The 25,416-nt window shown below is 36.1% G+C and overlaps 1 protein-coding gene across 1 annotated transcript in view; it reads left to right on the forward strand.

Moving 5' to 3' along the window:
• LOC149529426 (actin-related protein 2/3 complex subunit 1A-like) overlaps positions 1–25,416 on the forward strand; it is a 190,392-nt gene that overhangs the window by 108,917 nt on the left and 56,059 nt on the right. The window contains exon 10 of the mRNA XM_089811309.1: positions 16,670–16,751. Within this exon, the coding sequence (XP_089667435.1) occupies positions 16,670–16,751 (82 nt within the window). The remainder of the gene's footprint in view (positions 1–16,669; positions 16,752–25,416) is intronic.

Consider the following 25,416-nt stretch of genomic DNA (forward strand, 5'->3'; position numbering starts at 1 on the left):
GGTTGGATGATGATAGCTACATTATTTTATGTTTATATGTTGATGATATGCTTGTAGCTAGGTCTAACGTGGATCATATTAAGGGGCTAAAATGCTAGTTAGCATATGCATTTGCTATGAAGGATTTGGGGGCAGCAAAACAAATCCTTGATATGAAGATTTGCAGAGATAGGAAGAATAGGAAATTGACGCTATCTCAGGCTGATTATGTTGAGAAGGTGTTGCAACATTTCTCTGTGGAGAATGCTAAAGCTGTCAGTACAACTTTACCTAGTCATTTGAAATTGATTAAGGAGATGTGTCCAAAGACACAAGAAGAGGAGGATAAAATGTCCAAAGTACCCTATGCTTCAGCTATAGGAAGCTTGATGTATGCTATGGTATGTATAAGGCCAAATATTGCACATGCAGTGGGAGTCATTAGCAGGTATGAGTCATCCAGGAATTGAGCATTGGAATGCAGTCAAATGGATTCTCAGATATTTTAGAGGAACATTAAGTAAGTGTTTACACTTTGGGGGCTCTACTACTGACTTACAGGGCTAAGTTGACTCAGATTTGGAACGAGTATTGATACCAGGTGGAGTACTATAGGGTATGTATTTACTGTTGGTGGGGCAACCGTGAGTTGGGTTTCTAGGTTACAGAAGGTTAATGTTTTATCCACTATAGAGGCAGAGTATGTTGCTGCTATAGAGGCAGCCAAGGAGATAATATGGCTTCAGTTCTTCTTAGAAGAATTGGGACACCCTTAAAGGGATAATTATTTGTTTACAAATAGCCAGAGTGCCATTCATCTTGCAAAAAATTTTGCTTTGCATTGAAAGACAAAACACATACAGTTGCAGTACCATTTCATTTAGTCAGTTTTGGACGATGGACAGTTAAAGTTTTACAAGATACATACAGATGATAATCCAACCGATATGTTTACAAAGGTAGTCACAAGGGAGAAGCTCAATTCCTCTTCAGCTTTGGTTGGTCTTCTAGACTGAATAAGAATAAAGAACAGCAGAGTCTAGGGTGGTTTGATTCAGTGGGAGCCCCATGTGGTAGCGGTATTACCACAGGATCAGTCTCCAAGTGGGAGATTGTTGTCTAGTGTAGAGTTTGATCAGTCCTCAAGTGGGAGATTGTTAGTTTGTGGTGATTGATGAGGGAAGTATTGTACAAAATTTTGGGCTACTATTTACCATTCGCCAATGGTACAAAATTTTGGGCTACTATTCGCTAATTGGCTATTGTTTATATTCGCCAATTTATGGCCGACATGTTGTAACTAGATTTAACCCTAAAGCGGAAAAACTACTTGTATAAAAGGGCTTAGGGTTAGGGATTGTTTTCATAAGCTGTGATGCGAAAATTGGTTCTTGCAGTGGTATTGAGCTGTAGGGGATTATGGATTGTAATCAGGTTGTAATCACTGGGTCCTAATAATATTGGACTTGCTAGTTGGTGGACATAGCCCAGGGATTGGGTGAGCCACGTTAAATCTTGGTGTTTTGTGTTCTTTTTGGTGTGTGATCTATTGTTTATATTTGCATGTAATTGTTATTTCTGTCCGAGGTTTAATCCTAACATTTCTTCCACAGGAGACATGGACATTCATTCTCACACACGTTCATGATTAACTAATGCACATAATTAGTTACTATCTTAATATAGTGATTTAAATGTGTAACCAATCATTACATCTGTGACCCAATATAAAGGATAGATCGACCATGATCTAAACATCAAAGGAACCAAAATTAATCTCAATCATGCCTTAATGATCTCGGAACATATATATGTCGCATCGGTTGCAAACTGTGTAAAGTACAATAGAATGTACATATGCATATATGCATAACGACATGTGCATCATATTGTTGTGTGTATATACATACATATGTGCTTATCACAATAATGTTAGACTAAAGCTGCATGCATTAACAATATATATATATATATATATATATATATATATGTGCATTATATATACTAAAAAAAAAGAGAAATATACATAATTCTAAAACTAAATCATTCCATGGTATGAATCTATGATTTTAGTATGCATCTATGAATCTAGTATACTTGATAATTGATCTTTTTTCATGATTATAAAGAAAATCAACACATTAACATTGAATTACTGAAGGTGAAAGTTTGTAACATTCAAAATATAGATCATTAAACTTAAAGTTTGTATCATGATTCACTCATAAAAGAGTTGAGAGTCAAGACTAAAGTTTTTGATTTAATCATCAAATGGATTTTCAAGAAAATTCGCATTAGGGAAGTACTGATGAGCTGCAAGTGCCATATCTGTATTAGTAGAGGAACCCAAACCAGTTCCACTAGTAGTAGAGGGGATTGTGAACTCATGATCCTCCTCATCATCCACATCAAGCAAGGTGGATCTAGCAAGATCCTAGATAGTCATATCTAAATCAAGAGTCTCAGTTGCTACATCCCAAAGCTTTTTGGGCCCCTTCTAGTACTTAGGATCCTTTTGTGACAACTAGCGCAAATTGTTGTGAATGAACACAAGGTCTTCTGTTTTTTTGGTGGCCAACTGATTGCTTTTGACTGAGTGGATAAAGGAGTGAGAACTTCAATTCCGCTCAGTTGCAGAAGAGTAGGCAACCGAAAGAGAAATTAAAAGAATGTCACTATAACAATCGAGATAAATTCAAGGAATTGAGAGTGTTAACTTTAAGCTTAAGAAATCAACTTTAGGTTTTCAATTTTACAAACTTACTTGGGATAGGATCTTTATGACAAGAGGTTGGAGGTACGTGAAGTCTTGCCCATGAAGTTGCTGCCATTTAATGGCATCTATCCTACTTTGGTTTGCTATAGCAATAGGGTGGAAATCAACACTTGAGATGAAGGCAGAAAATTCATTCCTCACAATTGCCCCATTTTCTAGATCTTGGAATAGTTTAGTTAGTTCCCTCTTATACCCATTTGCAACCTCTGCATCTCTAAATGGTGGCACTCTACCTGGAAGGCGAAGTATATCTACGCTATAGTACCTGGGGACAACGTAATACAATTGAACATTATCAAATATCAATAGTACAAACATTGGATAACATAAGCATAAGTATTTGATAAGCACTACAATACCTTGCGGATAGAGCATATGTGAGGAGGTGCAAAGGTGTGGTCATGTTGGTCCATTGATGATGAACAGTTGCTTCTACTTTTTTGTAAAAGTTGTCTTGAGGATCGTTCTCCCTCCTTTGTATGACCTAGGATATGAGATATGAGTAATAATTATAATTAGTGATTATGCCAATTTAAACTTTAGTATTTAGATATCTCTCAACTAAACAATTGTAAAAGAGCATAGAACTTACCATTTTAATCTTTTCCAACATAGTGTCCATGGAATCATAAATATCCCAAAGGCATGCTCATCACTGTCTACAAAGTGAAGCATTGCCATGACTAGACCGGGGAATTCAACCACAGAAGTCAACAGACCCCATCAATCCTCATCTTGTATCATTCTTCTCACATTTAAGGCCCTTGTTGTATTGGAATTCTTGCAAAAGTCCCATTGGAATTTCAATGCTTCCTTTACCTTCACAGGCCGCCTCAAGACGATTGTGTGAGAGGCAAAATAGGTTTCAGCAACTTAAGAAAATGTTAAACTCAAGTAAGTAATACATTTAAAAATTAAAACATGTTGATGTAAACAACAACAAAAATAAATTATGAAATCCAATAATATATAATTGAATATTAAATTTACAAATTTACAATATTACATGTGATTTATCACAAACATTTGAATCTCTTCAGCATCATATATATTTTTCACCCAATCTATTTCAATGCCAATTGATTTCATTACCAAATTGAGAAAGTGGATGATGCATGGTGTTTAAAAGATATGATCATATCTAGACTATACAATTATCCCTACAACCCTGCAAACTTTTGCATTGTCCGTGACCACTTGGAAAACATTATCAAGACCCATCGACTCTATGGCATCAATGAGAATATGTGAAACAAATTTTGAATCTCTCACTTGCCCTTCACAATCAACTGCCTTCAAGAACATTGCCTCCTTAGGGCATACAACAATAACATTAATCAATGAATGGTTTCTACAATCTTTCTACCCATCTGACATAATAGACACACCTAATGGAACCCAAGAATCTCTTATTGGTTGAAGTTCAGCCTCTACAATTTTCCTCTTATCATATAATACAGTAGTGCACAACTTCTCATGATCAGGTGGTTTATAACCAAGGGCTGCTTCATTTATTGCTTGTACCGTCTCCCTAAAATAAGGTGATCTCACAAAATTAAATGAAACACCATTTGCAATTAAATGATGTCAAATTTTGTAATCAACAATGTCTCTCAATTTATTTTGGAATGCCCTATCTAGTGGGCCTCTCTTGCAAGTGAGTGGAGATGGGTCTACATCTTCATCATTTGTAATTAGCATAGGCAAAAAAGGTTGTGTTCTTGTGCTCGTTTGATTAGATGGTGGTGTTGGTGTTTTTGTTCTTTTGGGAGCTCTACATTTTCCTTTTGCAACCGCTCTATTAGTATCTTATTGCTCTTTTGTTAACACTGCCATTTGTGCAGCTGGTAATCCGTTCTTATCTGGCCCACTGCCCTCACACAAGTTAATTCCTTTACCCATCGGGCCCAAAAAATGTAGTTTCACTTGGAAATAGGAGCTTGTATATTGTGCATTGCAATAATTACATTTCCATATGTATGACCCACCTCGGGACATTGTGTGATTCTTGTTGTGTCTCCATAATGGAGACCCCTTATCAATTTTAATCTTGGTGATCCAGCCCCACCCATTGAGCCTTGACTACTCATTGTTCTATTCTTGCATTCTAGATAAAAAATGAAAGAAAACCATGCATCAACACTTACACAAAAACTTGAAAATTTGGTAAACTAGATATGATAATAAGATAAGATAATGATATTAATGTCCAATAGAAGACCATCAAAGGTCTATGGAACTGGAGGATTACAATGTAATATCCCTTCCAGATATTATACAAAAAAAAATTGTGATATAAAGTGCAGGTTTAAACCCGAACAGAAAACCAGTATTAAATATAAATTCCAGAACTTTAATCAATTTCAATCCATCAGATTTACATACAAGGAAACTCAGAAAACTTTGTTTTATTTCTCCAATATTTAGAAAGTACATATATAAACCAGGAATTAACACAAATCACCACTGAATGCATTACTATATTATACAACAGCAATAGAATAACAATGCAACTATCCAAATGATCCAATCTTATAAACAGTAAAAATAGTTAGATTGGCAATATAGATAAAATCTGTAAGAAGGCTAGGTTTGCGTCCAATCTCTAAAAGCTTCTTCAAGGGTTTGCATTCTCGAAGAGATAACCAGTAACTGTTTTCAGCTCCCAAGCTAATATTTGTTTTAAAGATTATAATCTTCATATATATCCTCTCATGTGGAGCTTGTTGTACTTTTATCACTTTTCCTAATGTGATGCACGCTCATTCAAGCAATGTGGGATAAAGCACCTTTTTTGTCCTTTAGTCACTTAAGTGAACATAGTACCTTTTTTAAATAAAGTGACAAGTTAAATGAGCTTTAATAGTCACTTAGTTAATAAACCATATAGTCATCAGGCATTAAAATAACTGACCAAATGAACTCTAATGAGCATGTGCAATAGCTCATTGGAAAGCTTTCGGCGAGACGCTTCCAACTCAGTATTGAGGTATCGAAAATATTGAGCTCTGATTACTTACTAAAAATAGTAGGCATCTAGACAACCTGCCAAAACTGCTCTGATGGGTCTGGAACTGGAAATGCCTAGGCCAAATCTTGAACTGAACCCGTAAAGAACCTTTTTGCCCCCGAATCTTAGGCAAAGTGAGTTGGCAACACAGAATTATAATGTCTCAGAAAAAGGGGACATTACAAAGCCTCCCTTCTCAAAGATTGCTTGCCCTCAAGCAATCCGCTCATACTTGCAGAAACCAAATGCCAGAATCGCATACTCGCATCGAGAATGAGGTTCTACTCCTCAGTCGATGTACCCCAGCATGCCTCTTCCCAAACTCAAAATGGTGAAATAGTACAATAGGAATCAATGTGCCAAATAACTAAATACTAGGATCCCAAGTCTCACAATAAAGGGACACCAACTGCCATGTGTTGCTGCCTTGTGTGCCACTAACCTTAGTGAGAATGAATGCCTCACTCCATGAGTGACCCTGCAAGTCTCTACTGTCAAGTGATGATGGGAGCTCGACAATATACCAATATCCACTCCAAGATGATAATGACCAAACTCTCCTCCTAGCTCCCCGATAAAAGGCAATGCGTAGGGATGCTCCCCTTGGATCCCAAGTGAGAACTCGTGCGCTGACTGAGATACCACGGACCAACTCCTGTGATATCTGTACCACTGTACCACTGGACTACTCCTGCAACAACTGTATCGATGACAATGATAGATCCATCCAATCAGACTCCACCTCCATATCACTCTGGTGAAAAGGGAGTAATCCTAATCTTTGGAACTATGACATGTTAGAACGCTGAAACACATAGATCATAATCCTGTGACTGTGTAACAACATAGCATAATCTACCAGTTGTAAGATACTATTAACACCTGGATCCCCGATTACCCAATCAGCATAATCCTGGGTAAAGGAAAGAGTGGTTGGTGAATCACCAACATCATGAATGCTAACACTGTCACTAGTATACTGCTGAATAAGAAATGTAGACACCTCATGAGGAACGTAGGATAATGTCTGTTCTCCCCACTCTCCTACAAATAACTCATTGACCCTTAAAGGCCAATTAGAATCAGCAAATATATTACCAACATACATAGGCAAATCATTGATAGCTGAAATATACCAACAAGAAAAATCACCAAACAACAAGTAGGCCATGGCCATCTCATAAGAGCTGGGTGATAAAACTCTGGGTAAGCTGAAAAATCCCTTAGAGCATGCTAAGGTTAAATTTGAACTTCCTACTCCACCATAAGTACTCTCGCCCATGTCAAGGTTTTAAAAAAGGAAGGTTCACCACTACTTGAAATTTCTGAATTATCTTCACTTGTGGTATCACTAACCATGTGCTCATATGAAAATGTACAGCTGCTGTCATACAATTCAGAATTTTCAAACTCATCAACTTGCTGGTCCGTAAAATTTTTCTCATCAAGGAAAGTCTCAAACGGAAAACAGGTGATTGAATTATATTGTTTGCCTACCCATCTACCTGCTTTATGAATTTCTTCAATGATTTGCGTGATTTCTTCCCTTGAACCACTGTTATCTTCTTCATAAGTGGCTGCCCCACTCATTGATTTTCAACTTTGTGGATGGAATAATGTGTTAAGCTCAATTGAAGGCATAGCTCATCTACCTCACTCTGCTTGTCCCTTCCAAATTTTATTGCTAGATCTCTATCCATTAATAGTTGCAAGTACTCATACTTTATCATTTTCAAGGTTTCAAAAATAGTATGTAAAAGAGGACTCGTGAAACCACATACTTTCCCTTGCCTCTCCTCTATCACAATCTTTCGCATGAGATCCTCAATCAAATTGGAAGAATCATCCACCCTTGTTAACACTTGGACAATCTTTTCCTCTTTGACCAAAAGCATATCCAATAAGTCAAGAAGTGATAATGGTTTTTGACTATCTCTCTCAAACACAAGTGGGTTGTTCTCCATAGAACTTTTTGATTTTTCATCACTTAGGAGAACAACATTTTCAGATATATCCTCTAACTCAACGTGTGCTAGATCATCTGTCCTGCGAACATTGCGGTCCATTTGCTCCTCCTCAAATCTTGACATAATTTTCAGCCCAGTGTCATCATAAAATTCATCCAAGTTAATTTCCATGTCCCCAAATAAGATGCTGTTGTTTTCTTTGTCTAAATAAGATGGGGAGTTGCCAACGTTGGCAGCTTGGTCAACTCTTCTACCTGGGCCATCAATATGCTCATCAAAAGGACTATGTAAACAACTCTGTAAGATATTTTTGTCTCCCAATTACTTGTTAGTATACTTGTGCCGTTACTAGTACTACTATCAATTTGATTGATATCATCTCTATGCAAATTTCTGTAATTGTCCTCTGCAAGGAGATTTCGAGCCAATTCATAGTATTTGTTTCTTATCATATCCGTCTTGTTTTGCAGCTCTAGCTAAAGGTCCACATAATCAATGAAAGAAAATTCTTTTTGAAGTTTTGACAGAAATTTCTTATAATCACCATACAATCTCCTTACTTCAGTTTTACATTCACAAGTATCTTTGACTTGCCCATCACGAGTGTACCTAGAACTCTTATTTTTTTGAAGGTCTGCTGTTGCCATGATTTGTGTCTTCAAAAAAATTCCCATCTTTCAATACTTGTACTGAAAGATTGATCAATATTATGACTCCGGCTTGATGCCAATCACAGTAATCAACTTCCCAATTTCTGACTAGATTGGGGTAGCTGCTAACCAATTTAATAAGATAGCATAGGAGCTGGAAAGTCAAATGTCTTCTAAGAATGTTCACTGATTTGGCACAAATTACTGAATATCCATGCCACAATACATAACTAAAAGGTACTCTAGAAACCAAAGATCCTAGTAGGTAGGATATTCTAAAATTTTGAAAACCTCATCATATGCACTAACACTGCCACTTTTTTGGAATCAGTATACAATGAAGCCCACATAATCAGTAACGAAATAACAACATGAAAGTTTGAAACAATAAAAATAATCAATAGTGCAACTATATTAGCTCTCAGATCCTTAGAATCATTGTCCGGTGAGATGCGACTTTGTTTCTTAGAAACTCAAAGACACTGCCAAGTTCATAAACCGACATCTAGCGTGGAAACCTCCTCCATACTCCATCTGGTGTACCAGTTTAATAGATAATGTGAGTAATATATTTGTTGAATGCTGTAGATGAATCTTTGCTCCTTTGTCCCCTTTAAGTTATCAAGAGTTCCAAACACCGACGAAAACTGTTGTGTCTCATCTCCAGTAGTTGATGCAAGAGTATAGCCATTTGGAGACTGAAACAGAATGTAGGAATATGTTTCACATTTTCATATTGGTTGTGATAAATGGTATTTGTTTTGCCTCTTATTCACTGTGTAAACTCACTTTACCTCACTCTCAAGTTTGTATTGGTTGTAAAATAGACAATCTCCCAACTCAATGAAGAAGATCACTCTCAATCTTGTGATGGCTGAAAATGATCTTTACACACTCTGTCCAGGTTCAAGATGCTTCCCTTATGCCTAAGATTGTATAATCATACAAGCACCCACAGATGCTTTTTGATTGTTTTAGTGTCTTCGCGTAATGAAACTGAAGCAGAAATCTATTGTTTCACGGGTTTTGCTATCATAACCTAGTGGCCGACCATCAATCTAAGCTACAGCCTGTATGTGTGTGGACGTGCAGACTATATTGGCGAAGTGCCCTTTTTATGGAGTTTCGACCGTCATACAATGGTTTCTTCTCGAGCGTCAATCCTGCTGGACGTATGAAGTTGATACTGCAAAGGGCTCCCAGCCCACTCACAAGACCAATGGTAGCCCTGTGAGTCAAGCACCCGACCAGTAGCTGGAACGACCACAAATCCCTGTCTGATTGACGATTTTCTCAAACACGGTAGTGTATTTCTGCTGCTAGGCGTGTTACTGATTACACCCGCATGGATTGATATTCGAAGCTCCTTCTAGTTGCTATGTGGTTCGACTTTATACAGTCTATACTGCCGACATGAGGTCTGAGTTACTTCACCGTCGCTTGTAGTGGGGTTCCCGCAAATGACTGTTCCGTCTGTTGATGGTCGTGTCCAACTGGTGTCTTCTCTCCTACAATCATGTCCACCACTCACGTTGGGTTGTCCACCACTCACGTTGGGTTCCGTGAGACTGAACTAAGACCCGACTCCCCTCACGCTATCTATAATGTGGAACAAAACCCAACTGATACCTCTTGAATGCCGAGAAATCTTTAATGTGACACTTCAATCCATTCTTTTAGAATATAATGACACCAAGTTATCTTGAAATAGAGTCCCTTTGCCGCAAAAATCCAACTCCGTGAGCTGGTAAGGGTGTCGGCTAGAAACTAGCATATGCTGAGATTCGGGTGCCTCTCTTTCTGCACCCAGTCAATTGGAAAACTCTTCTTTCCGTGCCCTGGGAGAAGACAAAACCACGTATCTAACTCTAATGTGTAGATATGAATCTAAGATGATGACTCAGGGCCAATATTCAAGGTGTGTATAGTCGGATTGTGCGGAGTTCACTATTACTCACCAATTAATTGTTTTGATAAACTGATCTGAAAATATACCTTCACTAAACTTTGATATGCAAATACTATATGGAGCCATCCTGATCTATATGCCGCTAAGGATAGCTTGAGCTGAATACTAGTTCCTTCCAACAGTATCAACTATTCTTCCTCCCCTTTGCTGTAAATTTAGTTCACCAAGGTAACCACTTCTAGTTCTCTAAAGAACTTGTGTTATTAAACCACTTGTAGTAAGCACTGTATTACTGATTCTCATACTATGTGCAGAGCTGGGGCTACGTCAAGACTTCTTGCACATAACCCAAGGGTATGTTGTCCTTGAGCTAGCCCAGTCACAATAAGCAACTAGAGATTTCTAAATATTGAATTCATAAAATTTCCATGTGTTGTGTGATTCCACAGGATGGTAGGATTATTGGCTCTGATACTACTGTAATATCCCTTTCGGATATTATACCAAAAAAATCGTGATATAAAGTGGAGGTTTAAACCCGAACAAAAAACCAATATTGAATATAAATTCCAGAACTTTAATCGATTTGAATCCAACAGATTTACATACAAGGAAACTCAAAAAACTTTGTTTTATTTCTCCAATATTCATAAAGTACATATATAAACTTGGAATTAACACAAAGAACCACCAAATGCGTTATTGTATTATACAATAGCAATACAATAACAGTGTAGCTATCCAAATGATCCAATCTTATAAACAATAAAAACAGTTAGATTGGCAATATAGATAAAACCTGTAAGAAGGATAGGTTTGCGTCCAACATCCAAAAGCTTCTTCAAGGGTTTGTGTCCTCAAAGAGATAACCAGTAATTGTTTCCAACTCCTAGACTAATATTTGTTTTAAATATTATAATCTTCATATATATCCTCTCATGTGGAGCTTGTTGTACGTTTATCACTTTTCCCAATGTGATGCACACTCATTCAAGCAATGTGGGATAAAGCACATTTTTTGTTCTTTAGTCACTTAAGTGAACATAGTACCCTTTTTAAATAAAGTGACAAGTTAAATGAACTTTAATAGTCACTTAGTCAATAAACCATATAGTCATCAAGCATTAAAATAACTGACCAAATGAACTCTGATAAGCATGTGCAATAGCTCGTTGGAAAGCTCTCGGCGAGACGCTTACAACCCAGGACTGAGGTACCGAAATACTGAGCTCTTATTACTTACTAAAAATAGTAAGCATCTAGACAGCTTGCCAAAACTGCTCTGATGGGTCTAGAATTGGAAATGTCTAGGCCAAATCTCGAATTGAACCCTATAAAGAACCTTTTCGCCCCCTAATCTTAGGCGAAGTGAGCTGGCAACACAGAATTATAATGTCCTAGTAAAAGAGGACATTACATACAACAATAATACTGGTTACATACAACAATAATACTGGTAATAGCAGGAGCACCAAACGGTGTTCGGAAACTAAAGCATGAACAACAAAACAAAAAGCAAGAAGGAAAGCAGAGAAACAAAGAGAAGGCCAAGAAAAGGACTAGGAGTCCTTTCTAGGTAGGAAGAAATCAGTCACAGAAGGGTACGCCTTCTGATGGGTAGAAGGTCTGCTCTGTCTTTGGGAATTCGTAGAGGAGTGTCGCTGTTGCAAATAGCCAGAATGAGATCTGACAACTCTGGAATGATCGGAAGAGCTGGTAGAGCTGGATGACCTTTTCACACCATGCAAAGGAGATAAGGGTTGAAATAAATCAATAAACTATGAGAGAGCTAATGAAAATGGTTAAAATGCATACCTTAAACACTTCTTGCAATGTATTTGCAGCTCCACAACCGATCTCCTTTGAATCTCCACAACCGATCTCCTTTGAATCCAAGCAATTTACTTCAAACTAGCAACTATGCGAGAGAAAAATGAGAGAGCAAATGAACTTGCTTAATGAATTAAAGGGCAGTTTTTGGGTTTAGACAAAAGAAAAACATTAAAAAATTAAGTTGGCCCCACCTTTTATGTTTTTTCTGCTTCCTTGGCCGCGAATTCATACGGATCTGCACTGGATTCTTGAGGATCTAGATCCTCACGGATCCACTTGCAGATTCGGATCCTTATCGGACTTGAATTCGGATCCGGCCTTTGATGCACGAATCCGGCTACTATGGTAATTTTAAGGTGATGGGTATCAAAAAATTGATTTTACAAATCAATTTGAAAGGAGGAGAAATTGCTTCAAGGGAGCTCACTGTCTTGGTCTTATTGTTTTTTCTTATTATTTTTGGAATAGTTATAGGCTGATTGTAAAAGGGCAAAGGTTGGTTAAAATGGCTGAGACTGTCAAAAGGCTAACTGTAGAAGGCCAATTGTTTGCTATTCCATCCAAGGCTGTCATAAGGGTGACTGTAGGATGAAAAAGGTTTGTTAAAACAGGTAATATTGCCTCGTGGCTGATTTTAGAGTGAAAGTACCATATGACCAATTATATAATGATTGGAAGTCATAAGAAAGCTTAAATACTGCAAAAACAAAGAAGTGATTGCTATGTTAACCACATGGCCAACTAACAAAAAGAGTGGACAGGTAGCACAGGGTAGCAACAAGGGCTTTGAGAGATGGAAATTTGGTGTCTCAGATCCCTCCTTGCAGGAGATCACTAGGAAATTGTTTTTTATTTATTTTACATAGTGTTCAAAAAACAACCATACCTCCCTATTGATTTGAACCATATCTCCTATATGGTGTACATGTCTTCACTAGTGGGTCCTCTTAGAATGTACAAAAGCTAATAGAGGCTGAAATGTGAGCTTGTACCCGGCTATGATTAAAAGGTTCTATGCCCATGGGACTTGAACCTGGATCAAATTGTGGAGCTCATAGTGTATAAGGACTTGACCTTATAAATAAATGTTTTCTATCAATTTTCTTGAAATGTTATTGGAAATGATTTTAAGATCCATGCACTACTCTTTTTTAATGTTGTAGAGAACCTGCCTACTAGGTATGGTAACCAAGCTATCACTAGACCGTGACTTGGTAAACTGCACAAATTCCTTGATAGCAAAAAAACCTGCATTCTTATAATTTCCTAAGAAGAAATGATTCTAAAATTGTAATTATTTCCTAAACCATTGTATAACCAGTCTGATGGGGATTCTTGCTATCTTCTTTAGGCAATCTAATTTTTGCAAAGTGTCTATAGTGTAAGATAGCTTTAGAAACACCGTATAGTAGATCCAAATTGGAAATGATCACTATCCTGTGAAATTATTCATTGACACAGATGTCTGTAAAGTTATCCTTCCTTTGAATATGGTCTCATCCTCTCGTTGAGTTGTCGTTTTGCACAATGCTTAACGACAGGAATCCTTTCAAACTCCTCTCTTGAAAAGCTAATCTGGGATCAACTCCAAGGTTCCGGGTAGTGTGAACTATTGGAATTTGCTCAGTAGAAAATAAATGTGAGTGTTCACAAGGAGGGCTTTGCTGGTTCGAACCAATTTCGGATAAGATGATAAACCTACTTGCTATTTCAAAATTAACCACACAAAAAGATATATTTTTCGGTATTTTCTGTTTTTAAATGAATGCAGTTTAACAATGCAACTATATGAATTTCTAATTTAACCAAGGGTTAGTAAAGCAAATAACGAAGATAGGGCAACAAGAATTTTAAGCAAATAACATGAAAGGTAAATTCCTAACAGACATAAGTTACGGAAACAACACGTTTGCGAATTAAACCTTTGAAAAGATCGGTAGGTAACCAATGAAAATAGGAGCATCGCTTCCTTAATTCCATTGATGCAATCGTCGATGGGAATTTAGTAACCGTAAGATGTTTCACTTTTCATCAGATCGCAAGGCCATGGAAAGTGCGCTCATGCGAGACAAAAAGCTATGCAAGAACAGAAAGGATGATCTCTTCTTGAACTAAGTACGTTAGCAAAATTTGTTAACTTGTAGCAAACACTAGAATTAAAAGGTTGCTCAATCAAAATAATGCAATAAACTATCGGCTCCATTACTCTCCATGAACATACATTCACAAAATATCACACTTAGGAAAGAATAACTACACTCCGAATGAGAGCACCAATAGCATATCTTATTGCATCAAAATAACAGCAGCCTTGAATACATCTTTAATTCCTCAATTTATAGGCAACTGTCTCCTCAGTTTGTGTTGAGAGTGAGAGATTCCTTCATGCAACTATATGCTTAAAACTGATGAAAAAAATCTAATTATATACAAACTAACTCTCTAACTGGTGCTTAGTAGGACTCCATCCATATTTATATTATTAAATGGATGCATAAGCCTTTACATGTCTTAAAACAAGGAAAGCATGAGAAAATAAGAAGAAGAAAGCCCTTAGATGATGCAGAAGTGTCTGGAAGTGCCAAAAATAGAAGCTCCATCTTTACTAGGTGTTTGTAGGAGTTAAACTGCCGTCAAAATGTGTTTTCGGTGCATGGAAAGCGCTAAATTTGGAACTGGCAGTTAAATGTCGGCCCACCTTTGAAGAATCGCACCTTAAGAGAAGCACACCAGTGTACCTGCGCACCTTGGGAGAAATTTGTGTAAGGTGCTTTATTCACCAAAAAATCGTAGGTCTCGGTTTTGAAAACGATTTCTGGGTTTTGCTCAAATGGGGTTTTAGATCACTTTTGTGTATTTACTTTGATTCTTTTGATGATTTATACCCTCTTTATAGCCAAAAACTTTCATAGACTTGAACTCTTTTTGCTTCTAAAGTCCCAAGGCACTTGTGTTGAATTTTGTCATTTATAGTTGTATAAGATGAGGAAACTATTCTGGTTCATGTATCCAAGCTCTGTATCTTTGATCTTCAGTATAAATTGCTTGATTTTTGTTGGTGTAAATAAGTATTTACTATTTACACTTAAGTTTACTTAGGTTAATGCATTATTTTATTATTTTATTTTGTGAGACACTTAGTAGTTTGCGCACCTTTTTGAGTTGTCATGTTGACAACACAGAAGTACGCAACTCTATTTCAGCACATGTTGTCTACAACACTAATTTGCGTGTTATACCCTTGTAGGCTTATTCTCTCATCATGGCACTTACTTCCGTGCTTAATGGAGGATAACCCATATCTGGTGGACATGTGCCTGACTGTATGACTTATCATGTAGCTAATTCTGAGGCATTTCAGATGCATCTTAAAGGCCTTTATATACAGGCACTCCTAGTGTCCTCTTAATGCATATTGAATGAATATATCGTCATTTTGATTATACTCTTTCTTTCTGGTCTATAGTTGTGCTTGTGTTTGAGTTCTTAGTTCCTGGGTGAATTTTGCCCTAAGGCAAATTCTTACAATTCTTTCTTCTCTCCAACTGCCCGATCCTTCTTGGTCAGAGACCAAGTGATACAGATTATGCAAAACGATCAAATATTTGAAACTTTTTCATACCTTTTTACAAGTTTTTCTAGGTCCTTTTAACTGGCTTTTTCGGAGGTCTTCTGCTCAAAATTTCAAGTTGAAACTTTTGTCGGTCCCTGCAACTAGGTAGCTGAAGGCTCACTATTTTAGGGCTTGAAATTAAATTTTTAGTTCTTCTTTCCAATGGTGTAAATGGTTTTGAATTCTTAGCTCTAGGTCAAAAGTTATGACTCCAACAAGTTAAGGACGCCTTTTTATCTACACAAAGAAGCAAACATTAATTAGCTCATGTTAGAAGACCCAAACAAAGACTCCCCAGGACTTAGACTGACAAAATTGGGTCAACACTAGTGAAAATAGATAATTTCCCCCAATAAGCTAGTTTTTTGCACACTAAAAATCACCCTTTAGCACTCAAATTCTCTAGTTCTGACCTCTAGGTTTCTCAGTTAGAGGACTAGGGCTACCTAGACTCTAGGTGGAGTTCCCAAAATGACCCAGGCTCCGGAGTAGGGGTTTGGAAAACAAAAAGTTTACTAGGGGGTCCCCATTTCAAAGAGAAATGGGGCATGTGTTGTGAAACCATGACACCTCTTACAAGACATAATTTCAAATAACATTACTTGTGATACATGCCTGTAAATAGTGAAAAGATTAGTTTTTGAATCTAAATTAAATTTTAATAATTGTTGTGAATCCCTGCTATCATCTTTAATATCTGTAATTCCAACATGCAGCATTAATGTTGAATTCACAAGTTGCGTATGTGTGTTAAGTATTTTAATAGTTTGAACTAAAGCTTTATAAATGAATTCTGGCTTTCTTATGATTCCAATGTTTTCTTTTCATTAGTTTGTTTCTCCTATCTAAGGAATGAAGGTAGACCCAGTTACATTAGCCATGAAGAGCCCAAGTTAGTACTTTTGACAAAATGGTTTCCAACTATGTTGCAGCAAGTGGTGCAGCTGGATCTTGCTTACAGTTGGGCTTTCGGGGCAAAGTGGTCTCCAAGTGGCAATAGCTTAGCTTATGTAGGTGAGTAGCTTCTCTTCTGTCTTGTTATATTCTCTTGTATAAGAATAACAGAACTTTCAGAATTGGCAATAAAAGGCAATGGGAGAGAAAAGGATAGTTAAAAATGGGAGAGAATCCTTGTGTACTAGCCATAAGATAATCCTTGTGTACTGGGAATTGGCAATAAAAGGCACTGGGAGAGAAAAACACAGTTAACAAGAGACTTATAATGGTACATGAGAAAAGGGATGGGTATCAGTAAAACAAATTAAAAAATGGAGATAGGTATCAGCAAAATAAAATAAAAAGTGAATATTTGACATGAATAAAACATAATTATTGAATGTGTCATGTTCAAGAAAGGAAAGATTCGTTCTATTGAATTGCATGGACATCTGACAATCAACATCATGAGATAAAAAACTGAAATTTATAACATTCTAATTTGAACTCTATTAATCATTTAAAAAAAATGATAATTCTGTATTTAATTCCTAAATCCCAAAGCAGTCTATTTCTTTGTCTATTTTAAGCTTGTCTTTAATTAGAGATAGAAAATTGGTTAAAGTAGAAATTTACAATTTTATCCAATTTGCAGAGAACACACAGGCTTTCGTAGGAAAACCAAAACATGAAGGCTTGAAAACAATACAAATAAATAAATCAACTGCTTTTGAGTTAATGTTTTTTTTGGTTTTGGAAATTATGACTGGATGAAGAGAACAATGTAAACGTTATGGAGGAATGTCTGTGTAATGGTTGTGGGGGCTGCAAGTGAGGGCTGCGCAGTTGAAGAAATGAAATATTGCCATTCTTTTTATTCATTTTCTTCTCTGTTTTTGTTTTGTCAGTTTTGTAGGAAATGGTTACAAAGATTTAAAAAATTACAAACATTTATGAAATTAAGTTTAGAGAGCAACTAACTGCATTTAGAAAAATAAGTGCTTTTCAATGTGTTTTGGCTTTGGGGGAGACAGAAGGAGACTTAGGCAGGAAGTCTTCTGTCATAGGAGATGTTGGCATACCTGCCTTTAACACTGGAAACGGATTTAAGAAGAGAGTAGTGATCAATATCAATAAAAGGAGTTAGAATATCAGCTACACATAACTATATACCTATCTTCCAAAGGTGTGTATCTGTCATGGTTCCAAGATTCAGACTAGGTAGGGGTGACCATACTCAAGACTTGAGACTTGGCAAAAAAAAGTTGATGTAGACTAAGCAAATGAAAAGCCCAAGAAATTTAGAGATTTTTAAGGATTTAAAACTTGTTTCATGCTCCCTTTATTAAATAAATCTCGAAGGCAATAACATCTTCTGACATCAAATAGAAGAGAATTTGATCGCATACACAAGTATGCATTGATCACATATGTATAAGCTCAAATTGTAGCTGAAGGAAATAGCACACTTTATATAGGAATATTGTCAAATGTATACAAAACGTATGCAATATGAAATCCTCGACACCAAGTGTTCCAAACAAATATCAAAAGAAAATAACTACAAGTCTATGGCTTAGAGGAGCCTACATCTCTACTACAAAGGTGTCTAAGACAGGTCCTAGGTGATGCACCCACCATAATCTCTGCCTGTGACTCCATATCACCCTCATCAACATCAGTTGTGCCTATGTCTTCTTGTGCTCTATCCTCCTCCTTTGCCATGGTAACATTAACTTCTCTGTCTGTCTGGTCAACCCATTCAAGGTCCTTGTCACTAAAGATAGGACCCATAGCCTCAATGCTTACTCAAGTTCTGGATCGACCTACTCTAGCGTAATTGGGGTGGAGTCATGGTTGATATTGTCAAGCGACATTTACTCTATCATTGAGTAGAGCTTATTAAGAACCTCCTTATCTACCTTGAAATAAGGACGGTATTGGAAATGCCAGATTGAGGAAATATGCAGCTGCGTGGAGGGGCTTGTGAAGCTGGAGTCATCGTCTCTGAAATGGGATGATACTTGCCCTCAACTCGCTCATGGATTGGTCTAATGGTCTGTTTGGTCGTACCCATGCTCTGATATATGTAGCCCATTGTGGGCTTCTCCCATCAACTCATAGGAGAACTACCAAGGGCTTGATGAACTACAAATATTGTCAAACATTACCTTAACATAACTATGAACAAAAACTAGCAAGTTAAAAAAACATGAATAAAAATTGAACTATAATGTAGAACTAGAATTAAATTTTACCTTCACAATCTATGTACAAAGTTTCCAAAAGCCCGACTCATCTAAAATGCAATTTTTCACATTAATGCTTTTAGTCATGATAGCATAAGATGAGGAAACCCAGTCCTCACCAACAAACATACATCTCAAAGTTTTCTTTGACCAATTTGACGATTGTAATGTGGTGAAAGTAGTAAAAATTTAGTTATTCTAGGACAATCTAGCTCTGTTGACCCTGCGTATTGCCTTATTAGGCTAAGGACCCTTTTTTGATTGTATACAAATTTGTAAATAATTTAGGCCATATCCACATGTGTTTTGATACATGAAAGTTTTCCAAGATCCTCCAATATGAGGTCAAGGTAATGGGCAACACATGGAATCCAAAATACTATTGGGTGCCATTTCATCAGTAGTTGAACATCAGCAATATAATTTGCTACATTATTGGTCACCACTTCAACCACATTCTCCTCAGCCACCTCATGCATGATCTTCTTTAAGCCTCAAAAAGATATGTGGTGTTTTTCACATGTCCTAGAACATCAATTGACTTCATGAATACAATGTCACCTAAAAAGGAAGCAAAGTCAATGATTTAAAGCATAAATAAAAAATATTTATCACTAAATCAAACTCAGTGCAGTGAGGAAGTACAATCACTTGCAGAAGAAACAAGAAATTTGAGCAGCATCCTACTTATATCAATCCAACCATCAGGCTTGATGGTGCAACCCTTCTTGCTCCATCTCGAGCGCTGCTCTTATATTGTGGCTTTTACATCAGCCACCATTTGACTCAAAATTGGGCGAAGGACTTTGAACCCTGCCCGACAAATAGTTATGGCATCAACCATATTTTGCCATAAAGAGACATAACACGTCACACATAAATTAAATTAGACATGTATTGTAAAATGAAGAGTTTAACTTTAAATTTGAAGTCAACATAAATCTATGTAAACAAATTCACAAGACAAAGAATCAAACAATAAATTTTAAAACAATTAAACAGCTAAGAACTACTTAGCTGCATGGAATGGAATAGTGCAATAGACCGCAATTCTCAAATTTCAAGCTTAGCTGCATCGTGCCTCCTTGTTCCAACCCATGCTCTTAAGAAACAATTGTGAAGCAGGAGTAGTGTGTTGCAAAACAAAAAATGCCATCTTAGATTTATGAATTGTAAGTTCAAAGCTAACATGCCCACCAGCACCAGCACCAACACCAACACCAACACCAGTGGAGGCATGGAAGAAGCCAATGCAATACCACTAGTGCAGACCAGGTCCTCCCTTTGCCTTTGTTTCAATAGTTTTTGCACCTCATGAACAACCTCAGGAGTTGTGCAATCACATCTCACAACATCATGGATAGGTATGCATGCAAGATGATACTTCAATCTATTGCCTTCATGAAAAGTTGGTTCAATATGCCATTTTGCCTCTCCCTTTTTTGGCCCAAGTTCATTAACATGTCTCCAACAAGGATCTTTGTAACTGAGAATTTAGATGCAGACATTGTGGAAAAAAATGATTTGAACTATCCAAGGGTGCTGCAATAACAGATAACTGAAAAGAAAAATATTTGTGAATAGCAATTTATAATTATTAAACTAATTGATACAAAACAATGTACGTTTTTTCTCTAAAAAATAATGTAGGGTTTGTTCCAACTCAGAATGGAGGGTTTGTTACTTTGTTTCAAATTAAAATGCTGGGTTTGCTCTTTCTTTGATCTAGTAAAATAAAATAGGGAAAAGGATTGAAAAATAAAAACAATTCGATTTTTGGTCAACACAAAACATCAGCTTACCTCTTCAATCAAACTTGAAATCAAATGTAAACTCCTTTCAATCTAACATAGACACCCCCTGATGCCCAACTGTAAGTATGAAGCTGCACAAATGCGATTTGATGATGGACTTTTCTCTCTCTCCTTCTTGTTTACCCTACAGTGCACTCTTATTTTTCTTCAGTTCTCTTTTCTCCTATCTTGCCAACAAAGAGAAATTGATAGCTTCTAGGGTTTTACAAGGAATATAAGTGAAAAAGGCAGTTTTAAGTGGGTCTTTAATGTTTTTAAATTTTTTTTTTATGTCTAGTGCAGGACTTGCTCAGACATAGCAAGTTCGGGGTCCCGCAGACTCACTAAGGGTCTCTTGGCTCACAACTCACTAAATCTTGGCGAGTTTCAGAACTCTAGTTTCTATTGCCCCTAATTCCTCATGTCAGAGGATGAGTCCCTGATAGGTGTCATAGGTGTTACATATTGAATGCAACTTCAAGATTCCTTCTTAAAAGTAAGTGTAAACAAAAGTGGCTGTTTGACTTACTCTTTCTTTTTCTTTAAAATTTTAATTTTCAGTTTAAAATTACATAAATTCTGAGATGATGTACATTTGGCCTTTTTTATCTTTACAAAAATGATCAACATGACAGACCATAATTGTGTATTTTTCCTTGCTTCATCATTATTGTGTTTTGTTGACCCTTATTAACCTCTGAAAGACATGTTTTGGACAGGAAATTGTGCTTTTTAGCGGTTTAGTGTTTTAGTATTTAGTATTTACCATACCATTTCAAAAATGACACTTTAACCAAGCAAGGATGGCTTTGAGAACTTTCACACATTTTGCCCATAAGAAAAACTTGCCTCCACAATCTTTTGCATATATTTGGTAAACTTTCAAAATCTTAGTGAAAATGACACTAGGGGCTCAAAATCATGATTTACATTGGGTTTCTTGTGAGACTTGACTTTTGATGAGTAATTTTGATGAAGAGCTGTGTTTTTTGTCATGATTATTTTTTTTTCTTTCGTAGCCTTGTGGACATATATGATAGAAGCTTGAAAATATCTGTTGGTTTAGGATCGTTGCAAATGTAAGAGCACTGCCTATAAAGTATGTGTTTTCCAAAGGCGGTGATGTCTTGTATTTATATATTAAAAATGAGCCAAGAAGTGACATGTCCCTTCATGGGACATGTCTATTCATTATTATGTAATTAATATAATAACAGTTATAATTTTATAGTATATATATATATATATGTGATTACCTTCCATGAATCATTATTATATAAATTCCTCTCAATATATATATTTATTTATTATATTTGTCATGATATTAATTAAATAAATACATGTCTTCAATAATTTAGACTCATAGGTTTATCCAATTGAAGCTACCAAAAACAATAACACTCCCTCTTAGCTAGGGAGGATAAGCACATAAATTTGATATTAACTCGGTGTAATATTAAGGATGACATGTTTAAGAATATCTTTGATCAGAAGATACTCACCATAAGATATCATCTCATGATATTAGGAGTAGTGGCCTCAAAATATAAAGTCACACGATATTCACCAAGTACTCTGAGTAGTGGCCTCAGAATATCAAGTCGCATAATATTCACCAAATATTTGAGTAATGGCCTCCTGAATGTTGAGTTGCAAGATATTCACCAAGTACTCTGAGTAATGGCCTCTTGAACATCAAGTCGCATGATATTCACCAAGTAGTCTTGAGTAATGGCCTCCCTAACGTCAAGTTGCATGACATTCACCAAGTACTCAAAACATGTTCGTAAGATATGTGCACATGTATCCTCAATGATACTTACCATAGGAACATTCATGGTTTGTTTAAGGAACTTAATCCACCATGCAAGATATAATCTATCATGGTCCGCCTAGACATCATAAGATATCTATCATAATAGAAGATTAAGTTATTGTTAGATCGTCACCTTTCAATAATTTCTATAGATGCAAGGGATAATCATTTCGAAGTCGTCACTTTCTCATGATTTACACAGGGGGTAGGCCCATTAAAATCATGCAGTCACACATGGATTTTTAGACTCCTCTAAATATCAATCTTCTGAGCTCTTCATCCAATGTTGCCTTTAATGAAGTTCAGACTCCCCTTGAATCTGTTATCAATCTTCCTTCTCCTGCAAGAACATCCCCGAAGAGAAAGGAAAAGATCAAAGCAAATTGCTCTTATAGTACATATAGAAATACAAATAAGAGAGACTACAGTGAGTAGATAAATGAAATACTTAAGGATAATAAATACTTATCTGTGCAAGTTGCTTTAATGAACATCCATATATATAAGAAAATGCCTTAATATAAGTGTTTATATGCTCTTCTAGGGCTAATTATTCATGTCTTCTACTTGAACCACTCATACGTCTTTATATATATATATATATATCTTACACACTCACCATAAGTCTTATAACATATTAATAATGGTGTACATAAGGTGTCCATAAATATTCTTATAAATCTAAATTACAACATTCTCATGAAGTGGCAGAGCCCCATATTACCTCTGGAATCTAACTTCATATTATATTTATTAAATCTGCCCATATATTTGTTCTCTTGAAATTGTTGTATATTATTATAATTTTTACCTGCTATTACTTCCAAACCCTCTCCTAAATTCTCAACTTTTATATCTGTTTTTGTCATCTTAGAATCATTTCCTCTTTTGACAAGCCATGTCTTCTTTATGATAATAATTGTATTTTTACTAACAAAATGGAACATAACAAGGGATTGCTTCTTTTAAATCTCTTAAATATTATCTTTAATGTTATCGGTTCTTACTTTATATGGCTCATGGATTAGGAAGTTTGCTCCTTTTTTTTATTGTTCTTGTCCTTTGAGTCTCAAGAGTAAAGAACTGACATTTACATCTGGTCTCCAACCTAGGTTGAAAGATCAGATTGAATGTTAATGCTCCTTGAACATTGCCTCAATATTAAGAACACTAGATATAGTTGTAATAAACATCCACTTCAACCTAAACGTGGTTAGTAAACCCATGAGAAAATCCCATGCTTTCCAACTCCCACGACAACAGACAAATTGCGACTTCCTCGTGGCCCATAAGCCAAAGAGGAAGAATACACTGGTTTGTCCTGATTCCTGTAATTCGTATTTATTCTAAGCATCAAAGATTTCAAAGCACTAGGCACTCGTGGAACAGAGGAAAAAAATCAATCTATAGCCACCATTTAAATTTGCAAGAAACTGTTGGTTCACACAGTATTTTCATATGTCAGCTACGTGTTCTTCTAAATTTAATCATCCAATACTAATGCTATAAAAAATATCCATTTGAGGTGTCCATGCACACATCTCTACGAACAATCTCCAATAATTTCTCATGCTTGTTTCCAAAAAAATTAAGGAATCATTTCTTCCTCAAATTCGTGTCAAAGTCTATTATAAACTCTAGGCCGTAAACAATACTCTATTGTTTCCATTACCTCACAGTGAGCTGCCTAAAAAGTCAAACTCCAACTCCACTGCATTATTATTGTAAAATAATGAATGTGTTATTAAACGGAGATCGTAAATGATCTATATACACAAGAATGTTTTTATAACGAACAAAGGGAGAGAAATAAAAACATTCTGAAGAGAGAAAGTTTCCATATTGAATAGAAAGAGAATATGGAAACATAGTAGAAGAGTGACCATTAGAAATAGAAGTAAATCTATGAAATAGAGAAACAAAATTAGAGAGATTTTACTCTAATATGCATCATATAATACTTAATACAAGAATTTAATATTTGTTTCATTAAAATCACAATGTTGAAACAAGGAGATAAGATAGATAAGAGAAGATAAATTTATTAATCTCCAACAAGAGACCACAAAAAGGTCCAAGGGAATGAAAGCTACAAACACGGAGACATCTAGCAACAGGAACACCAAATGGTGACCGGGAAAAAAGAAAAAACAAGAAGTAACATTCACAATAATAAAGCCAGTTCATAAAACATTTCATAGCAACTTTTGATGCCCTTGGCTTATTTTTCAACAAATATTCTTCAGTCTTTTCTATCATTCCTTACATTTGCAGCCTGGCTCTAATACCGTGTTGAGTTTAGGATTGCTGCAAATGTAATAGCACTGCCTATAAAGTATGTGTTTTCCAAAGGCAACAATCTCTTGTATTTATATATTGGGAATGAGCCAAGAAGTGACATGTCCCTTCATGGGATATGTCTATTCATTATTATGTAATTAATATAATGACAATTATAGTTTTATACTTATATATATGTAACAAGTTTCCATGAATCATTATTATATTAGTTCTTCTCAATATATATATAATATCTTCAATAGTTTAGACTCAATAGGTTTATTTGATTGAAGCTACCAAAAACAATAACAATATCATTACTTAAAGGAATGGTTGTGTTTGGCATGGGGAAGACCTAATATGAATAGGATCAATGTTTGGAGTAGAAACATAGTTTTACCTGATTTCAACAAACTCCAAACAACAATGTTAGAGATTGAAACCCTAGACTTCACCAAAACATGAGAATGTAGGGGAACATGTGAACAAACAAATTGAGTGGCAGAGACAGTGAAAGGAAATCATGAGAAGATAGGATTATGCACTGATTAGATCAGAAGGAAATTTGTTACGGGGTACAACCGTCTCTTGCTGTTTCTCTGACT

Source organism: Cupressus sempervirens, chromosome 11 (assembly GCF_028749045.1).
Source record: "Cupressus sempervirens isolate cs-2001-9-10 chromosome 11, ASM2874904v1, whole genome shotgun sequence".
Lineage (NCBI taxonomy): Eukaryota > Viridiplantae > Streptophyta > Pinopsida > Cupressales > Cupressaceae > Cupressus > Cupressus sempervirens.